The following is a 23,436-nucleotide window of genomic DNA, read 5'->3' on the forward strand; positions in this document are numbered from 1 at the left end:
TCAGATACCTAAAATAGTTGCTTGCTTTAAATTAAAAATATTGAATTATCATAGAATGCTTATAAAACGTTTAAGCTCTCCGATTTTTGTTCCATACAATGAAAATTCGTTGGAAAAAATCTGAATATGCAAATGGTTAAAATGGAACAACAGATTATTCTATTGTTTTTACTTAAACAGTGCACTACTGGCTATTTCTGTACAGGGAACAAGTTTCTATAAATACTATTTTGTATTTATAGAAATACTATTCTGTATTTATTATTTTGTATTTTGTATTTCTTTTGTTTGTCATATACTTTTCTGAAAGCTAAGAATGTTTAATGGAAAAAAAAACTTTGGATAGAATCGACATATTTCTCTTTTGAATCTAATTAAAAAAGAAGAAAAATATTTTTTTACTTTCAAGAGAAAATTTTATGACTGCGACAGAGTTTTTATGAAAATTGAAATTCCTGATGAAATAACTGTAAAATTAGTTGTTTTTAAATTATAAGGCTTCTATATTTTTGCCATTATTTCACTCGCACAATATGTAACAGGTTTTAATTATGAATTAGTTTTATAGTTTAAATTTCATCTTTATTCATCCGATCTTAGTAAATAATTGTTAGATGATATTTTTAACATCATATTTGTAATTCCTCTTTCTATTTTTATCTAAAACTAGAAACTAATAATAAATACAATGCAAAACAAGCACGACTGAATTCAAGAATTTTAAAATCATATTTATGTTTCCAACAAAATGTTAATTATTTTCGGTAGAAAAAAATAGTTCATAGAAATAATATCGTACTTCAAATATTGTTTGCTAATATTTTTAGAAAAATATTGTAATTAATTTTTAAAACAAACTTTTTAATGAATGGCACTTCTAAATATCGTTTGCACATAATTTTTATTATGAGAAACAATAAAAAAACGAATAAGAAATAAAACCAGTAAATAGAAAGAGGAAAATATGATGCATATTGAGTAAACAGTAGTTAGAAAGAATTTGATTCGTAAATATGACTTTTGAAATTCAAACGCGATATGGAAATGATGAAACTTTTTGGACAAATATTGATAAATTACAAAGAATTCTTTCCTGTTTTTCGAAAGATACTGTGACATCAGAAGTTAATTTGCAATCACAGCCTTTAGAAGATCAAAGCGAAGTTATGGATTCAAAAGTTTTAAATCAAAAGAATTTTGAGTCCCAGTGTTTGAATAATAAGTAAGTATAATCATGATTCTTTTTCTTTTTTTTTTTCATTCTTGTCTTTTATTTGTTCAAATTTACATTTTCCCTTTCGAACTTTTCTTCTTGCTAAAATATAATCTTTTTTCATTAAGGGAAATTCTTCTAAAGAAAATAGAACATATATTTCAGAATTATCTCATTAAAAATGGAACGAATAAATTTGGTTCCATACAGATACCAAACAGACAATCATGGAAAAACACAAGGTAATGAAACAGCTGAATTTTACTGCCTAAATATTTACAAAAATACGTTCCTTTATTTGAAAAATTTAAGATAACTTGTTTAACTTTATTCCGTACATAAAAGGCTTTATTTTTTTATCCACTATTGTGGAATTATAAATAAGTATTATTACTATAAGAAAACCATTTAAAATTATTTTGAACTAAATTTTATAGTTATTATAATTTAATTCAGCATTTGTTCTGAAATATTTTGCAGCATTTAGTCAGAGTCATAATAGGCATATAATGTCATCTGTTAATTATTATATTATTGAACACTAAATTTAATAAATAAAGTGTAATTCATGAAATATATATTACTTTTCACTATAACGTTATATAGTATTTGTATTTAAAATAGGTAAGCTATATTTTCATTTTACAAACATTTATACTGTGTTAGAAATATAATTTTATTCATTCATTTCAAAAAAATGAAGAACTAATCTTGGAAAACATGCTTTGGAAATGAAATTGAGAAAGAGAGGGTAAATATATTCTCGCATATCTTAGAGAAAACATGTAAATTCATATTAATTAAATTTTCTTATTAGACAAGCATCACAATTAAATATTTTTGAGGGAAACCGAATGAAAAAATATCGAACATATTCCTGATTTCAACTTTACGGAATAATGATCAATATATATATATATATATATATATATATATATACACACATAACAATCTTTAGGAATATTTATGAAGTTTCGAAAGAATTCGACATTTCACATCTCATTATCAGGAAATTAAATAAGAAATTTTCATCTCGACCTTTTCTTCTTTTTCTTTTCCAATAGTTATTTTAGAAAAGAACTAAAGCTTAAAAAAAGTAATGCAATATGTATTAGATTTGTTGCATTCTTACATGAACTTTCAAAATATTAAAGAAATACAAATTCGAAAACCTTGCAATTACCTCACTTTCTTACAGATATATTTTATCAATTTCTGATAAAATATTATATAAAAAAATATTGCATATCCCCAAAATGATTACGATTTATGCTTTGCGATTTTTTTTATATCTTACTTTTACTCTTATCTTTTATATATTACTATAATCTAAATTCGCTTCTCATTTTATCCAATTGCTACTAAGAGTATATTGTTCATATTATCATCAGTACAAATTTCCATAACGAATGATGATGCCATGGTGAATAAATGATAATAAATGCCTCTGCCGCCATTCTTAGTGGAGCCAAGAAGTCAAAATGTTAGTGTGCATATGACAATTTAAAAGCAAAATATGACGAAGGGAAGAGAAATATACATTTGGCACCATTTGCCATTTTTATATCACTGACGGCTACTATAGACGAAAAATAATCATCTTGTTGTTTCTGATGGCACTTGTCAAAAACAAGCCCGCTGACTAAGTGCGAATTTAAGCCACAATTTTTAAGTCTCTTATTTTTCAATAGCGCTATCTAGGGCCAAAAGTATAATTTAGCTACTAACATCACAACCTCTTTTATGGGGCGGGCTTCATTGATGCATTTCATTCATTCAACCACGGATCGCAATTTAGACCTGAACCAGAGAACGATCACCTCTGGTCTAGTACCCCCAGTGGTATTACTCTTGCCATAGAGGACTTTGTGACTACGACAGATTTATACGTGCGCCAGCCACCACCACACGCGGAGAGTCTTCGGCTGGCGGGTTCAAACTCACAACCCAAGGGATGCGAATCTAACGCCCTACGAACCAGACTATCCCGGCCTTCAAAACAATCATTCTACCCCATTGGCGCCATACGTTCTCCTCGTCAAAGTGATTGAACATTGTTTAATTAGGATCAAATTAATAAAATGTACCCGGTAGTAAGATAAACGGAACAGCTAAAATTATTTAACACGCAACTGTTCTTTACATATACTTTTTTTCTTCCTCGTGTACTTAGTATAGAGAAAGTACAGTAATCATGACAAAATTCGAACTTGAAATTTTCACTTCACTTCGCGTTTTAGAACTCCCTCAATTTGAAAAACCTATCCGTCTGTCTGTCTGTGACAAAGATAACTAAAAAAATGCTTTGAGCTAGACGGTTAAAATTTGGTATACAGTCTTTACATCAAATTTGCAGATCTCTATCAGATTTTGTATAAAATCTGCTAAGAGGAAGTTCGTCTATCCGGCTGTTCGAATTTAAGTTAACACCATAACTATAAAACGAAGAGAGCTAGATAGATCGCCAAGGGTGACACGATTGATTCAATAAAAGTGCTAAATTCACGCCAAAAGTTAATATTTCATAACTATTATACGTCCAGTGCCATGCAAGGCGTTCTCTGGCATGACAAATTTGTTAGAGAGTATGCGAGAAAGTTTTGGGAAGACTACTTCCGCTTGTTCCCTGCAAAATTGTGAATGCATTCTAAATTTAATGCGTAATTTAACACCATTTACATGCGTCTAGCAAGCATGAACTCGTAATTATAAACAATCGAAAAAAAGTTAAGGTTTCCTGCAGCAATACGTTTAAACTTTGAAAATAATCCATTTTATATAACTTTCAAATGTTTAATTACTTCGTCCTCTTATTCATCATTTGGTTTAGTTTCGAAATAAATAGGGGAATCAAAATGATAGCAAATCCGACTTTGAAAACTGTTGGCACTCAAAGAAAAGGATCAGAAAGAAAATTGGGTAAATCTTGAATTTATTTTTACAATTTTTTCCAGAACTTTAAAAAATATGTACTTATATGAATTTTTTATACATTTTCAGTTAAGTTCTTGCATGTCCTTACTAAGATACATAAGCTTCTTCAAACGAATAGCTATAGAACTAAAAGGTAATCCAATCTTAAAGATCTTCTAATATATATTTTCAGTATATACTGGCTGGCAAAGAAATAAAAAACAATTATTTATTTTTTCAGAGAACTTTTCTACGAAGACGTCGGTTTATTCAAAACACAAAAAACGTTGGATGATATTTTGGACGACATAGCTTGCCTGTTACAAACTCCAAAAATAAAACTTCATGTGGTAATGTGTATAAAATTAATATTCCAACGTTCTCACTCAATATTCTTTGAAAACAGGGCATTGAATATTAAGGCGATTCAGTGGCAATTTTGAAAAGTGATTCAACAATCAGATTTTTTCAAATTTTTATTTATAAAATGATCATAGTATGTCCCATTTCAAGTGTGTATTTGTTGTATACATTCCTGAAATATAAATAAACAAAATCTATGTTTTTACTAAGTTTCTGGATTAAATTATTAATAACTTAAAATCATTAATATTAATAATAATTTCTTGAAATTCATAATAAATTTATAAAGTGTGAAAAATTTGATTATACTACCAAAATTTTATCATTTTTACATTAAATGAAAGATTACGTTTTGCAAAAAATTTAAAAGAAGGATTTTGCAACAAGCCACAATGGTTGAATTCTCTAAATTCATGGGTTGAACGTAAACAAATTTTTTTTATATATATATTATACACTTTTTTTTAAAAAAACTACTTTTTTTTTTTTTTTTTTTCTAGTTTTGACAGAAACATTTTTATTCTTCATAGTGAATTCTTTGACAGCAGAATGAATTACATTTTCTCCAAACTGATAGAGAAACGGTGTTTTGGATTGAAAACAAGGTTAAAAAGATGAAATCATTTGACTTTGAACATCTTAAAAAAATATTTTTAGCCATTTTTTTATACAAATCTTTCATTATGAGTGCTTGTTAGATGAAACAAAAACATCACGCAGAAATGATGTTTCATTGTAATTATCATATATTAAACAATATTTTTATTTAATTTTCTAGAGAAAGTCTTAACCAAAATTTTATTTGTACCTACAGTTAACAACATCAAAGGGCTGTATTTCTGGTAATCTGAGATACAAAGAATCAGATGGTAGCTATATTGATTGCAGTGAATCCAATCAAGTAAATTTTTCCCAATTTCTTTTTCCTTTTAGATTCTATATTTTTAGATGGACTTGACTTCAATATCTTTAATCTATTTAATGCATCATACAAAATAAAATTTATTAAAACTAGTTTAAATACAAAAAAATTTACTGTCTGAATGTCTATATCAACGGTTTCAAAAATCTTGACTTTTCCATCAACAGTACGATTCATGATAAATTGAAAAATTCCCAATAAATATGAAAATCGAGGGATTCTCTGAAATTACAAAAAGATTTTCTTTTTCTATACTTTATAAGTGAGAAAGTAAGAAATGAATGGATTAAGCAATCAATGATTTCGATTCCGTCCAGATTAATAAGTTCTGTAAAGTATCTCTTGAGTTCATTGTACAAATTAGGGCTAACACAATTTAGTCTATCAATTTTTATCTTTGAAAAGACTAATATGTTATGCTTTACTAAAAAATCTCATTTTCTAGCCCTCTTTTAACAAAGATAAAAATTAAATTGTCTTTATTAAGATTTTATCATTATTTATTATTTAGCCTATTTTATATTATAAAACTATAAATCAATGTAAGAAAACTCCTTAAAAAATAGCTATTCTAAATACAATACTTTTAATATCTATAAGGAAAATCATTTATATATTATAATATATCTTTATCACATATTTCTCAAAAAGAATGGATTTTCAAATTGTTACTGTACCATTGCAATTAAAATTCAATAAATTACAATATCATTTCAATTTTTTAAAAGATTTAGATAACTTTATCTTTTTTTCCATTTTCATGCTTTTTTTTAATATTTCTCACCTTTTAATAACCCCTACTAATTAAAGGTTTACTCATTATTTAAAAAAGCTTCATTTTCAAGAAATTTAGTTACTATGTTACTGCTACCTCTCAGCACAAAACTGTCATAATAACAAACTTCATAAATTTCATTTCAGTATTTAATTAAATTCTCTTTAAAGATTAAAAGAAAATATAATGTGCAATAACTACTTCATTAATACACTTGCTTTTTCACTGAAATGACAGTAATTAAGTAGATAATTCACGAATAATCACAACTCTTCAAATGAATTTTTAATTTTCTGTTTTTCACATTTCGACATGTCTTTTAAAATTCCATGAATGATTATTTTTTGTTTCAGGGTGTTTTAATCTCTAATGATGTTGACAGTATAAGCTGTATCCTTTCATATCTAAAAATGGGATAACTTTTTTTAATTTTTCTCCTCTAATAATTTCATTTTTTTAAAAGAAATATCTTAACATAATTAGATATTCAATCTGACGCTCGCTTCATTTTAGTGGTGGAAAAAAGTGCTGTTTTCCAGATGCTTCTTGACTGTAATATCACCAAGCTACTTTATCCTTGTATTTTGATCACAGTATGTAACAAAGTTTGTTAAGATTGTATAAGTTTGATAAGATTGCTGTTGAATAATGAATTAACAGTGTCCAGAATTATAAAACCTTATTTTAAAAGTGTCTACAGATAAAACTATTGTTCAGAAAGTCACATAATGTTGTATAGGACATAATAAAAGGACTGGAATTTGTTTGAAAAAATGAAAATTTAGTTTCAAATTTCGCTGATAGAGGAAGTTTTTTTTAATTAATTACAACATTTACATCTGGTCCTTCATTTAAATTTCACCACCGTTATATCAAAAGGTTACTTTAATACAATAACTCATATTCATTAAATTACACAATCTCTAAAGTAAATGTTAATTAAAACGCTTAAAACTTCTCTTGGTTACACCTTCGATAACAAGATCATTACACACATTCGATATCATAGTTCTCAACATATTACAAACGGATAATTAACGCGAGAAGAACAAGACATTAAAGCCGCGAAATGCCTTTCGATACAGACATTCGAGTTCCCTTACGAAATTTATTTTATCTTCCAGTGCAACTGTTAAGGTACACAGCACAGTGTCTTTTAACGAGGTGTTCTTCGATAACTGCCCTCGATCGAAAACTTGCTCAATAACTAATTTTCGATCAAAAGATTTTTAAAAAAAAACAAAGAGGAAAAACATAAACGTAAATTTTTATTCACGTTACGCAGCAATTGTAATAAATTCTATGAAATTTCGTTAAAACTTTGTTTTCATTAAGCTCGATATTGTTAATTAGAATGCCGTTATATTATCAGTTCAAAGTTTGTTAGTTAAATTTTTTTACTAGAACGATAATACTGCAGTAGTTGCTCTACGAAAATCTCGGGCTTTAAAGGGGATTCAAGAAAATCGAATGACTTTTAAAAATCTTCTACTAACAGTAAACAATTTTGAAGAAACACATGCTCTTGTTGTTCGTTTCAGAAGAGGTAGAGAACCTATTTCCACAGAAGCAATAATAAAAAGTTGTTTTTCAAATAATTCAGGTGGAAGACAAAGTTTCCAATGTACAGGCTATTACTAGTATTCTTCGTGTAGCAGAAGAATTGGATATCCCACGTTTATCGTCCAGATCATGAGGTGTATTCTTCAGTATTATCAATATAAGTTTCAACTTATGCAGTGTTTACATCTCCGTGATTTTGAAACTCGACGCCGATTCTTATTTCGGTTTCTTACTCGCAGAATGACATTGGAACATAGGTCAGACGAAGCGTATTTTTATTTGGACGGTTCGATGTCAGTTTTAGCTCTCGGGACATTTGAAACACTTGATAAGTTGATCAAATCTTTGATAACTTGATCTTAAAGATAATATTTCAAAACACATTCGTACCTTATCGGAACATTTTACGATTAACTGTTCGAACATGTTATCTCACGATTTAAAATGGTAGCTGAAAATGATGTTCATCTTGTTGAACAAAGTTTGAAATTAAATTTCAAATAACAGGAAATGTGTGCTGAAGCCTAATTAGCTAAAAAATACCCTATGGTAGTGAATGTTTGAACTTTTTTTTTTCTGGCTCAAACAAATTTTCAATCCTTTATTTTGTTCTATACAAAATTTCATAATTTCCTGCATAATAGTTTCATCTGTAAACAACTTTAAAATAGAGTCGTTTAATTATGGACACCCTATATATGAAAATGGATGTAAAAAATGTTTATGTTATGCGAATCGGTGTTGTATTGAAGAAAGAACTAAAATCAGAAACAGCAATCTCTCCTCAATTTCCTCGTATAGTTTACATTACAGCTTATCTTTAGTTTAGTCGTGCCATAATGAAAGAAATCGATCATGTATTGTATACTTTTATCCTTTGATATAAAACATGATATGGATTTACAATTTTTGTATGAAAAATCTATACAAAATTTAGTTTATTTAGCTTACTAAGTTTTAAAGTATTCACATTCTAATCCAGTTATGCAGATAGTGATAGAGTAGCCGTATTTGATTCAAATTTTGATATATAACTACAATTTGGTAATGAAATCATATCCTTATCATGCCTGAAACCATAACCTATCATATATCTAGCTCATTACGTTTTTGAATTAATATCTTTTGCAAACAGGTTGACAGAATGACAAACTTCCCTTTGATCATTTTTTTTTTTTGAAAAATTATTATAAAGATCAAATAATAAATTCCATTTATCTAGCTCATTTCACTTTCGAAATATCGTATTCATAGACTGATATAATTTAAAAAATGGATTTTAAAATTTATAGCAATCTATATTAAATTAACTTTTTGAGAGATCTAAAGTATAAGGCTTAAACATTGAAATTTATCAAAATTTCAATGTCGAATGATTTGATAATCATTTTTTCATATATTTCATATGCAAGAATATAAAAAACGCTATTAAATTTTAAAACGCATAGTATTGTATATTTTTAATGAAGAGAAATGTCTATATTAAAAGAAATTTCGTGTTCAGTACATCATCCCTAATAAGTAACTCTAACAGAAGGGATGTTCCTTTTTGGAAAGACATATTCAGACTCTAAACCATTTTCAATTTTATTTTGGTTTTTATCCTGTACTTTTTGGAGAGAAAAAGATGCCCCCCCCCCTTAGATTACTTGCTTTTAGCTAAGAGATATTTATAAATCTCGTTATATTACACTACACAATTCTGAAGTTCTGACTCAAATTTTATGATGCTTTCAGTGAAAGTATATTTACTTAAAAAATTGAGTTGTACTTGTTTCTTCTAGGTCTTTCCTTACTACTTTTAGAATAAAGTGCTTTCCTTTGCTTCCTCTTGTGCAATAGTCTCCTGAACTATGTCGGTATACTCTAAATGTCATTTCTAATTTCTTATGATTTATCGTTTGCGTTTTAAAACTTTTACTGCATTTTATTAGGAAATATTCCCAATTATGCATCTTTGTGCAAAAACAGCAAACTGCGCGAAACTTTGTCGCAATTCTGGATAAATGTTATAATGAAAAAGTGTAATTGAAAATTTCATTTTAAATCTCATTTTTTTTCACCATCGTAATTTGAATATAAAAGACTATATATTTAAAATAAATAGCGAAATAAAAAAATTTTTTAAAAAAACAGTTCTCCAGCCCCAAGTAAGGGTCTAATTCGTCAATTTTTAATTTATATGAAAGATTATGACTTCCAAATTTCTAATCAATCATCTCCTTTAGATATGTAATGAATCGACAGAAATTTTAAAAATATTATTTCCCAGAATAATTTCTATAATGAATAAAAAATATTGATAAAATTCAACAACCATTAAATTAATTTTGCAGCTCTATATTTCATATGAAATATAAATGCATAATTGGGAATATTTCCTAATAAAATGCAGTAAAAGTTTTAAAACGCAAACGATAAATCATAAGAAATTAGAAATGACATTTAGAGTATACCGACATAGTTCAGGAAAAGTGGTCGTCTATTCTACGTCACCCCCCATCTTCGAGAAATCGCAAAATAAAACTGACAGAGGTCGAGCTTCAGGAATTAATTTCGCCGCTTTGAAAATCTTAGCTAACCATTCAGAAAATTCTTTATGCTCATTAAACAAATATAATTTTGCATAGTATTTATTTTATTAGATCTGGTTCACCACAGTTCCTTGAAATGACTCAATTAAAATTCTTAAGATAGTAGGTGAAGAGATGGTAGCCGAAGGCGATTAGTTAATTTTAAAATTGAAAAAAAGAAACTTAACCATAAATCTCTTTTTGGCAATTTTGATTAAATTTCATTGGAAATTTCCAACGTTAGCTTTCGACCTTCGTGATTTTGAGTCTCAACTATACACACACAAATGCTTTTGAAAAGTAAATTTTAAGAAAGTTTATCAAAATAATACTTTTTGCAAGATTTTATTTTATTTTTTTCGCCTTGATTAATGGAACTGATGTACTTATAAAGAAAACAATTAAAGTTATTTATTCCTACCAACCATGATCTAACAAATTTATTATTCATGCACATATTGCGACAATTTATAAAATTATTAGCAAGTAATTAGTTCAATTATCAACAACTATTATTAGTTCCATAAAATTTTATTACCTGATACCATCTTAACTAACAGATGCCTGAAATTTTAAAAAAATGATTACATTAACAGATTAATGAACTATTTGAAATCATTAAATAGTGGTATGTATCATTGCATGGATTTTTTTAAACCAACAAATAAAGGGGGGAAAATTGATTTTATGAATTGCTGGTATTTAGGAAACAATGTCATCTAAGAAAAATAGTGAACATTTACAAATTTTTGAGAAGTAGATTTTTTTTTTTTTTTTTTTTTTTTTTACTTATTTTTAGACAGCAAATTTTTTTTAACTTTAAATCCTTTTATCATTTTTCTCAGTGAAAATTTGATATAAAGTTAAGGAAAACGGGTCTATATTGATGAATTTATATGCATCACTCAAAAATGTTCCTCAATCTAATATGAGTAACGAAACTTTGACTATTAATACTTTGTTTACAGCATTTTTTTATTGGAAAATTTTTTAATTAAAAAAATTTTCTTGCAGGGAAAAGGATTTCCCGATGTTAACACAAGAGAAATGCTTCGAAAACTATGGAATTGTCTAAAAATTCCAGTTTTAGGCTTGATGGATGCAGATCCTTATGGTAAGAATAAATTAGTATATGTTTACAATTAGTTAATAAACTACCATATGTTTACCATTAATTAAGAAATTACCATATGCTTACCAATAATTAATGAATTACCATAAATATTTCATTGTAAATGAAAATTAAAGCTTAAAATATGCATATATATCATACAATAATAAAAATAATACAGTTAAAATACAGTCCATATAAATAATGAAGTTTTGTATTTCAGGTATCGAAATATTAAGCATTTACAAATATGGATCAAAGGTAAGAATTTTTTATTTACATTTGAAAGAATTTTTAAATATTTCATTTTAACTTAATCAGTCCTGTTCTTATTAAAAGTGAGATTATTTAACTGGTGATCTGTATTTTCTATGGAATAGCAGACATTTAGAATAATTCTTTTATTCCAGAACATTTTTACTTGCTAATCCTTTTAAATGTTTTCATGTCTGTGTCCGATAATATTATTCTCGAATGTGTTGATGATCATTATCATAAAAAATTTGCATTCTTTCTTATATCATATAATAAAAATTCCTTCAAAATAATAAAAACATTTTTATTATTTTGAAAGAATAAAGCACGTGAAAATAGATAATAAAATAATAAAAACATATTCATTTAAAATAAAAACATTTTTTTCCCACTCCTACAGTTTAATTTTGCTTGTTTTATTATAATTAATAACTATAAATTTGAGAATAACTAGAATTTGCAACTTAATATTTTTTTATATATAAAAGTGTGTGTGTAACATATTAAAAAAGCACGTGAATAGATAATTAAGTTAAAATTTCTCAGTTATTCCAAAAAAAAAAAATAATCGAAGAATAAAACAGTCATATCGTTCTTCAAAGCATTGTTTACAGCTTTCTAATCATAAATTAGATATTAAATGCATTATTATTTGCCAGTTACTATTCAGATAATCGGAGGGGAAAACATTATAGCGGAAAAGTACATTAGATGTCTTCAGAATAGAGGGAAAGCCATTAAAACGGAAAGAAACATTTTTGTTAATAATTAAAACCATACATATAATTAATTTCCACCAAAAGCATTGAAATAAGCAAAAATTAAATCTATGATAATTGTGGAGCTTATACTTAGCATAGAATTCTAAGATAGAAATAAATAAGTAGATCATGCAAAAAATAATAACTACTGATTCGTTTTATTTCAATCATTAAAGTAAATGCATTAATAATATCAATGCAATTTTATACCTTCAATACAGAAGAATCTAAATTAAATTCATTCGGAATATATATATATATATATATATATATATATATATATATATATATAAAAATTCAGGAAAAAACGCTTGATTTTTTTTTTTTATTGCCATCAAATGTTTTATTGCACTCAACCCAACATACAACGTGTTCATTCTAATCGAAGTCTTATAAATACTGTACTTCAGATTGCTCTAAATGACATAAACAACTATATTTTATGTTTGAGTGAATAAATGAATTATTTTAGTCCAATCAAAGGACCAGTTCAAAGAAGAGCAATGGCTTTAATGCCCACTCAAGTTTTCTATAATAGTAATAATCTAAGCTTCACGGCTCTTTAAATTTTCATCGTAGAAAAGTGGATTTCTTTTTGTTTGTTTGTTTGTTTACGATTATTTACAACTAGCCGCCTTTGGCGACCAGCCGGTTCGTCAATCTTAATGCTAGTTAAAAATTTTAATAATTAAATATTTTATGTAATTCCTACTTTAACAGCTTCTTCATCAAAAAAATTAAAACTTCAAATTTTGATAGTCATATAATTCACTCATATTATAAATGTCTTCAGTCATAACGTAATATGTATCTCTCTAATTTTTTTGTTACCTCCCTTAGAATTTATGCTTTAAATTAAAGTGGAAATAATTAATCTGCAATTAATATAATACAAAGCATGCAATTAACCTAAAAATAATTTAAATTAAATTTGGATCCGTTTAAAATAGTTGTCAACAATCAGAACACAATGCGCATGCGTGAATTTTCAACTTCAGTTGGTAACGCAAATGCGTGAATTTTTCTACACCAGTTGGGGTAACGCTACTCAAATTAGAAATTTTTAATTTCCTTTATTCTGTTTTATTTTAATTCAAAAGTACTTCAGAATGAATCTTGAAGATCTATTAATTAACAATGTTTAATTTTATATCCTTCAAACATTAAGAAAATAAACAAAATCGTTTGAAATAAACGGTCGAAAAATCTTAAGCCTAACCTTATTAGCGTGGGGGTAAAAAAACTAAAGTCTTATTCATTTTGCGGTGGGGAAATGAAGATTTTTTGGCGGGAAAGTTAGTTTTTAATTAATAATTAAAATTCTAATTAAAAATTCAATAAAAAGGGACCCCAGGTGCACATTCCCGACCTCCAAGGTATGCATGTGCCAAATTTGGTAGCTGTAGGTCAAACGGTCTGGCGTGTAGAGTGCCAACACACACTCACATTGAGCTTTATATAAGTATAGATTTTTACTAAATATGAACTAATAGACTAGGGAATTGACTATCAAATAGGAAACTGTAAAAATTCAGATCGCAGTTTTTTCGCAAATGATTCTAACAAAACATAAAAATATAGTTCTTTACATCATTTATATATGTGTGCGTGCGTGCGTGCGTGCGTGCGTGTGTGTGTGTGTATTCCAATGAAAGTATATACTTATCTCTAAAAGTTTAGAAATTCAATTGCAGTTAGAATGGGCACCCAGAATTTAAAATGCCTCGTTTCTGAACAGCAAGAAAGTATTTCCTTCCTTGCAGTTTTTGTTAAATAACTTAATTGCTTGTATTAGTTTAGAATAATTAATTGCTTAGTGATAAACTTATTATCTAAATACAAAAGAAAATTAGACATTCCGTGAGAAACGCTAAAAATTTCCATTTAATTTAAAGTACCCTAAATTTAAAAACAAATGTTGCATTGATAATTCCAACTCTAATTATATTAGACACAAACTGATAATTAAGTTATTCAAAACATGATTCTTTATGTCATCAATTAAGAATAAAATAAAGCTATAGAATTAGTTCAGCACATTTTCCAAAGTCTTTCATTATACAGGAATCCCTACATTCATGATATGAATATAAATTACGATAAATGAGAGGATTGCATCAAACTAAATTTAAATTTCGATTGCCTAATCTGATGTCTGCTGAACATTTGGAGGGTATAGAAGCGGAAAAAGAAACGTACAACGCTTAAAAGACAGAATTAACTAAAGTAAAAAAATTGCTTTGATATATCAAAATCGTTTAAAATTCAAAATAATTGGATCATATTTTAAATTGAATAAATTTTTTAACTTGTTAAATAATTCACTATTCTGCTTAAAGTTAAATACATTCCAAACATCTTTATTTCTTCAACGCAGCAAAATATTTTAACTTATTTATTTAATTAATAACTTAATAAATAAATTAATATGTTAAGAATTTAAGAAATTGCTTTCATACAAAATCTTAAACTATGTATATTAATCTCATAATATCAATTACAAAAGTATGTTCAATACATTGCAATATCCTTTTTTTTAGGCAATGTCTTTTGATGTTGAAAAGTTGGCAGTACCTGAATTGCGCTGGCTTGGTCTCTTACCATCCGATATCCAGAGGTATTTTTAGCTATTTTATGTAAAGAATCGTTCTAATCTAGTGTTTGAATCAAATGGATTAATAAAAGAAATGAATACTGAAATAGAATAGAATAAAACCATATTAGAAAATGATGGGAGGGTGGAAATTGATATTATTTATAGAACATGTAGGATACAAAAATTATATATATAATGATACTTCGAAGTTAAATCTAAATTAATTTCCTAATTTTCATTTTAAATTACCCTCATATTAACTTCATTCTAAAATGTTCTCTTATTTCCTGATCCCATTCCCACTTTTTATTTAATTATTTTTTAAATGCTCTTTAAAAAACTGATGTCTTTAGTATTTTTACAAGCTCCGAGCGAAGGGATAGAAATCCTTAATGCTTACAATATTCTTTTAAAGATACCCAAGATTTCTTTTCCTAAGTCTACACGTGACAAAAAAGAAAATCCTTATCAAAATCTCATAGTAAAATCACCGAAGAGAACATTTTCAGTTATTTGTTCTTATTTCGCAATATAAACAGACATCAATTTGATCATTGTTCGGCTCTTATACAAATTATGACTCCCGTGGTGAAATAAATCGAAGTTAAAATTTTAAAAATTTCTTCCCTTTGGACATGTATTTGCTAATATATATATATATATATATATATATATATATATATATATATATATATATATATATATATATATATATATTCCACTAAGTCAATATTACACTGAAGAGTCAGAAAAACTGGTTACCTAACTAATATGATGCAGAGCCCCCCACCCCCACCCCACGAGCATACAAAAGTACCACAAACGACGTTGCATGAACTCAACTAATATCTAAAAGTGTATTGGAGGCAATTCATATTCTGAATTACCCAGGGCAGTTTGCATATCTATAGAAGTGTGATGTAATGAAAATCTCTTCTGAACAGCATATTGCAAGACATCAAAGATGTTTTCAATAAATTTCATGTCTGGGGATTTAGGTGACCAACAGAAGTGTCTAAAGTCAGAAAAGTGTTTCCGAGACCACTTGATAGCTACTCTCAATATGTGGGTTGTCGCATTGTACAGCTGGAATTGTAGAAATCTGTCGGAATGCAAATTGAAAATGAATAGGTGTAAGTGAACGGACAGAATGCTTAAGTACTTCATTTGTCAAAATTATCTCTCGACTTATCAGAGGTTTCATATTACACTAACAGCACATACCTCATATCCCAGACACTACACCAAATTGAAGACAATATGTAACGTTCATGGATTCATGAGGTCTGTTCATTGTATTCATGCGATATATTCAGTTCCATACAGATCCATCCGCCCATACAATTTGAAACAAGATTCTCCAACATGGGAACGTGTTTCGGGTCATCAAAAGTCCAATAGTAGTGTTGGTGGTCCCAGATAAGATTTAAAGCTTTGTGCCATGCAATTAAAAGTATGCACAAGTGGGCTTTCGGCTCCAAAAGCCCCTATCAATAATTGCCCATTTAATAGTTCGCACACAGACACTTGTTGATACCTCAGCACTGAAATCCACGGTAATTTTAGAAAGTGTTTGCACATCTATCTCGTTTAAGCATTTTTTCCAATCCTCGATGGTCCCGTTCTTTCAAGGTCATTTTCTGACCACATCGTTGTTGGAGATTTGATGTTTTATTGATATTACAGTGATACAGTATTCGATATTACAGTGTACTCGTGAAATTGTCATACTAACAAATCCTAATTTCATCATTACCTCGAAAATACAAAATCCCATCTTGAATGTGTCTACTTTAACACCACGTTCAAACACATTTACATCTTGATAACTTGTCACTGTATCAGCAATAATTAATCTAATAGCTTTACAAGACACCTATTGTCTTATATAGCCGCTGATGATGATATCATGTTAAGCTGATTGGTTTTATAGTTCTTTATTACATATGCACGTCTGTACCAGTTTTTAAAGCTCTTCAGTGTATTTTAAATTCTAGAAGAATTTTATTTATTTTGATCAAAATTTTTAAGTATGGTTTAGCGTCTCTTATTAGTCTTGTTGGGAATAAGTAAATTTACGAGAAGTTTCAAACTTAATATAACTGAACTTGAAGATTCCTGGGAATAAATTCAATGCATAGGAATTTCAATACACAGAAATAAATATTGAAATACTGATTTATATTTCTAAATTAGTAAAAATCCTCTTACTAAAATTTATTTCGCATAATTTTTAAAGTTAAAGAAGATATAAAGGAATTAAAGTATCAAGGAAATTCCTTTTTTAAAAATGTACAAATAATGGTTTTCAAATTTGTTAATTCAAATTAGTCGCAATTTCATACAGGCTTTTTTTTACACTTAGTTTTTATTTTTGGTTCTGGTTTTCTGCATCTTTTAATAAGTTGAGATTTATTTTTACACTTAAAATTTCTGTTGAGGCCATTCTCACAATAAGAAATGAATTTTAAAATTTCACTTTAAGTTAGGAATGGGATATTTAGAACAGAAACTAAAAGTAACATACGACACAGGTAAGTATTTATTGCTTCATCATAAGTAGCTTCCAGTCTTCTAAATTTTTTTATAAAATTCAATATAAATTTATGAAAGCAATCACTAGAAGTTTTTAGATTGCAAAAAGGATACATAATCTCTGATGTGAAAATGATTATATAAAAAAAATTATGTTCAATGCATAATTTTTTCTCTTATTTCAGACTCCAGTTTCCAAAATCAGCAACAATACCCTTAACTGATAATGACAAATTAAAAATTACAAAACTATTACAACGACCCTACATTCGAAACAATGTTCAATTTCAGAATCAGGTAAGGAATGATTCTTAAAGAAATAAATTCAAATAATTATAATATGTCATTTTTTTTTCTAATTTCAATTATTTTTGATGCTATTTCAAATATATGTATGTTACAGATTCAGATTCTCCAGGAGAAAGCAATTAAAGCTGAAATTGAAGGTCTCAATAAAATAAGTGATAATTTTTTGTCCAATATTTATCTGCCTAATAAAATAAGATACGGAGGTTGGATTTAAATATTCAATGATACTTACCAAAATTTGATGAAGATGAATTTGAATAAAACTTTGAAGTACGATTGAGTGAAATGATTCTTTAGAAATAAAATAAGTCAACATTTTTTCAAATTTTACATACATGGAGAAAAAAAAAAATTAATTCAAAGTTGTAAAGACCCCCAGAAAAAAGAAAATGGATTAAAAATTATAACATCCTTAATTATATTTTAATTTTAGTATTATTAATAAGTAATTGCATGAATCAATATTTTATTTTTCTACTTAGCAGTGATGTAAAAAAAACATTACATTTACTTATTAATGATGTTTTTGAGTTTAGAAGAAAAAAACATGCATATAATCTTCACTGTATGTAAACTAGTCTACTGTAATTGCAGTCAATCTCTCAAAATACTGTAACTGCAATACATAGCCGTATTATTAAATAAGGAAATGAAACATTTACCTAATTACCCTTGAAAAGCTTAATTCGAACCTATTACAGTTTGTTCTTACTCTAGGGATATTATGAAATAACAATGTTTTAAACTGTCTTTTGAAGCTAAATTTATGCATACATGCTATGATGAATAAGAAAAAAATTACTGTTTTATATAATAAAAAGAACCTAACAAAAAATTTTTATGTAACTTTTAAAAGAAATGTTCAGATGTAAGCTTAGAAATATCTTAATCCAAGAGGACATATATCAGGCTTCTGAAAAAATATTTTTAGCTTTAAAAAAAGCTTCTTTTGCAAAAAATCGGTTTTTCAATGGGGATTTCAAAAAGCTGCATTCATGGTCATTCGGAAGGTCTTTTAAAAATTTCCCCCATTTTCTTATCTCAGAAAATACGAAAGATCTGATGTGTGCCATTGTATTTAATATTACAATCTTTTGTTATCAATAAATAATGATTTCAATTTTTCATTTTTTTAAAGTACAATAATCCTTAAATTCCTTTTAAAAGTTTTATGCTTAAAATATTTATGTGAAACTGTAAGGGATTATTCATCAGACAATATTCTTTAGTATTTTATTTATTGTGCTTTGTGCAATTAACATTTTCTATAACATAAATATAATTTTGTGTTTTGTTAAGTAAAATTTCACTAAGTCTCATATATATTCTCAAATAAGTGCAAGGTATATGCTTCTTTACAGGTTAAAGAGAAAATTTTGTTAAAAAATTTCATTTACATTCATGACAACAATACTGAAAAAAATATATATATATTCTCCAACATTTGAGTCTTATCTTTAACGTATGAAGAAATATTTTTATCAAACTGAAAAACTGTATTTTATGAATTTTTACTATAAGAAAATGCATATTAACATATAGCAAAGCTTCAAGAATTTAACTATATATATATATATATATATATATATATATATATATATATATATTATTATGATAATAACAATCTTTTTATTTATTATTTTCCTGACAAAATTCATTATATTTTAAAAATAATTTCAAAAATATGATTATATATATATATTGCATTTTTTAATTAATTAAAAATTAGAATAGCTAATAGAAAAAGTTTATGTACAATTATAATAAAAAAATATATATTTTGCAAGCAAAACGTTGATTTTCTTATAAACACTTATATAATGCAGGTAAGTAAACTTACAATACTGCATTTTCGGGGGTTTAGAAAGATAAACTGAGTAAAAATTAAAATAGATTTAAAAAGAAAAGAGTTAAACTAAAGAATGAAAAAAAAAAATTCCATTCAAGAATATGTTTATATGCATTTCTCGAACCAAAGTGTTATTAATAATTCATTGAAATGTTATTGCACACTTACTTAACAAATACCTATCCAAGATGAGATCCAAGCCCAAGCCCATGAAAAGAGATACATTTCTAAATCCTAGCATTACTGCATCTCGAATTGCAAATGATATTAGAGAGTGATAACGACAAAATATTTCATAAAAACATCATGCAGAAATTTAAAAAAAAAAAATTCATTATTATGACACTATAGTTTATAGAACCTATCATCTATCAATAAGCAAAAGCATTAAAATTTAGCAGAGGAATATATTGATAGGTCTCCAGGTTAGAGAAAAAGTTATTTGCCCTGACAAGCTAGTATGAATAAAACATGATTCAGAAGTAGAATCTTGTGCTAACAGTTAAATACATTGGAGAAAGATTAATGATTTAGGAGTATATGGCAGTCAGTGGTTTCGGTTATTTAACCTTTATAGATTCAGTACTTTCCAGGTCATATTGGATATAAAAATATTTTAAAAGAAAATTTGAAATAAAGAGCACAGAATTTGAACCTTAGAAATTACTTTTGGTTTATGAAGGAGAATGATTCTAAACACACTGCTCAAAATGTGTTCTAGCTGCTATATGATGTAAAAAAAATCAGTTGCATTCTCCTCATAATCACTGAACTTAAACCCAATCAAGCATTTAAGAGACTTGTTGGAATGAAAAACTCATGATTATGATATAATCTCATAAGACACATTGAAAAGAATGATTATCTCAGAGTGGAATACTATTTCTTCTATAGAAACACCTAAACGGCTCTATCTATACCTAACTATATCATGGAGCAACTGGTTTAGCTTACACTCCATGGTAATTAATTTTTGCAAGTTTTTTTTATATGTATGCAAACTTTTTCTGGTAGCCATTTATCTTTTTTTAATTTTAATTATTTTTTTAAAGCAATGCGATTTCATTTCTGAAATTGCTATTAAACGCTAATGAATTATTTAAGGAATATAATAAATAAAAATAAAACTGCTATCATCATACTATGCTTTTTTTTAATTCCTGAATATTTGCTAAGCATTTGAATATATATTTTTTTCTCTGATAAAAATATGATTTCAGAATCTATATTAAATATCTAAATATGAAATAAAATCATTACAAAAATCATTTTTAACCTTTATAATGCACAGCAAAAGCTAATCTTAAATAATAAAAGTTTTAGATTACTTCTCCTAATCAATAAAATGAAGTTGAATAAAAAGGATGCCAAAAAAATATTTTATCAATAATTTTAATATACAGTATTGAATGTTCTGCAAAATGCATCAAGAATGAGAAAGAAAAAATTATAACAACATTCGTTCTATAACTGTATGGCTAAATTTCACATGATCAACCAATAAATAACTCATACCAAATAAACTCTTTTTTTTTTTTTAATTCAAGCAATTGATATTTTACCAAAAATTAAACATTTTTTTTCCCATCAATAAAAATATATATATATATAAATAATAACATGAGAGAAATAATATGCTCCACTTCTAAATTATATGAAACCAGTATACCAACAAGAATCATATATCATTTTGAAAGATTTCATTACTGAAAATAAAAGCCATATGCAATTTATCATACAAAACTTAGCCCAACTATAGTAATAAAATAACAAATTTTGACAATTGTAATATCAAAATTTTTCTTTTTAATTGAACTAAAAGAGTTGTGTCATAAAATTTTTACTTTATAATTTTCTTTAAAAAAATTTATAAAAACTATCTAAAAGATGGCAAACCTACTTTCCCTTTTATTGTTTTACTAATCACTTTTGGCAACTAGCTGGTTTGTTGGGAAAATTGGTTAGATTTAATTTCAGTTAAATCATTGAAATATAAATTCATGTCTACAATATCATCAAATGGTCAGACATTAAAGTTGTATTATTTTATTGGTCTTACATTCAGTTCATCATGTGTATTACTTTTTTAATGGAAATCAGTAATAATGGAAAGATATCATTCCAATATTAAAAACATAAATGTTCAGTCATCTATCTTCTAACTTTGGCAGTACTGTAACTTAACATTTTTTTTTTTTTTGTCTTATAATGATGCACAAATATTAAATGAATCCGTCTCCTTTACCTTTAATCAATGGAAGAAAATCATACCATTTTCAAGTCTTTGATGAAACAATGAAAACAATTTGAATTTCAGGGTAACAAAGTAATTTATTGTCGGAAATTACACAAAAATTATTTTTAAAAAAACTGCCAAAATTCAACAAATATTTGCATGGCAATTAAATTGGTATCACTAAAGAGACATTTTTTTAAATTTTAAAAATAGATAAAAAAATTTAAAAATTGCACTAAGAAGCACATTTTTACATTCAAAAGAATATAAGCTTATGAGCTTAATTAAGTACCTGCAGGTCAAATACTCTGGCCTGTAGAGCACCAACACACTTACATTCATTATTATTATAATTAGTAGAGATTTTGTAATTGCAATTTTTTCTCATGTTAACCTAAAAAAAAATTCAAAAAAAATCATACTATCAATAAAGAATTAATTATTCAATCAATAATGCCAATAAGATTGCAAAGCTTTTCAGTTTTTTTTTTTTCAGCTTTTTTTCTTAAGCAAAAATAATTTTTGCTTATAGAAATGAAAACTTATATTTAAATAAATTTATTAAACAGTTTCATCAGGACAGCAGCAATGTGCATGCAAATAAATATTAAAAAAAACAAAAATGCATATATTTTCTTTGAAAATAAAAAGATATGTAATGGCAAATAAAGAAAATAATTAATATACGCAACATTCCCTCGGATACGACACGCAAAAATACCATTTTAAAAAAAAATCTGCAAACATAACTTTTTTGCATAATCCCACAGTATAAAAAGAAAAAATTATAATTATTTTTGGATAGTCATTAAAATATATCTTTACATTAATTAATGGAATTACACCAAAATTGAGAGAGACCTGCAATTTTGATATTAGGATAGCATATTAAATTTTAAGCATAAGTTGTGTGTTTTGACTTATTGAATTTATATAGAGAAAGATATGCTTTTCATTTATGAACTACCATGCTTATATATATATATATACCTGCTTTTTCCAGACTAAAGCAAATCTGGAACTTTATCAAAATCAAAAAGCCCAATTTGTTGAATACAGTATTTTCCGAAGATATACTTCCTTTATCAGAAAGTAAATATATCATTTAAAATACTTTTCGAATCAAATAACATTTCATTTCATAATAATACATTTCTTACACAATTAACTCATCACTTAGTTTTCCAAAATGATATAATTTTATTATTTAAAGCTAAAACAGATCATTAGTTTTCAATAAATATTGTATCTTAATTCATTTGAAATAATATTTAACAAAATTTCTTAGACTTACTTTAATTTTTCCTCCGATAAATATATAAAAAAAAAACTATAGTAAAACTTAATATGAAATAATAATCGACTTGTTCGGCAAAATAATATCTATTCATTTATTATTTTCCATTCTTAAGCAGGCTAAACCAGTAAAACAAAAAATTCAGCAATTAATTTTTTAAAAAGT

At 26.6% G+C, this 23,436-nt stretch overlaps 1 protein-coding gene across 1 annotated transcript; it reads left to right on the top strand.

Annotated features, from left to right (window-relative positions):
- The first annotated feature begins 1,347 nt into the window (after nt 1–1,347).
- On the top strand, nt 1,348–18,103 carry LOC129973604 (meiotic recombination protein SPO11-like). The gene is made up of 12 exons (XM_056087506.1): nt 1,348–1,455; nt 4,044–4,132; nt 4,214–4,280; nt 4,368–4,476; nt 5,304–5,390; nt 6,540–6,576; nt 6,670–6,779; nt 11,337–11,436; nt 11,657–11,694; nt 14,990–15,066; nt 17,766–17,877; nt 17,984–18,103. The coding sequence occupies exons 2-12, from the start codon at nt 4,069–4,071 to the stop codon at nt 18,101–18,103; spliced, it is 921 nt and encodes a 306-aa protein (XP_055943481.1). The 5' UTR covers nt 1,348–1,455; nt 4,044–4,068.
- Nucleotides 18,104–23,436: the final 5,333 nt, after the last annotated feature.

The sequence above is a fragment of the Argiope bruennichi genome, chromosome 1 (genome assembly GCF_947563725.1).
Source record: "Argiope bruennichi chromosome 1, qqArgBrue1.1, whole genome shotgun sequence".
In the NCBI taxonomy this organism is placed as follows: domain Eukaryota; kingdom Metazoa; phylum Arthropoda; class Arachnida; order Araneae; family Araneidae; genus Argiope; species Argiope bruennichi.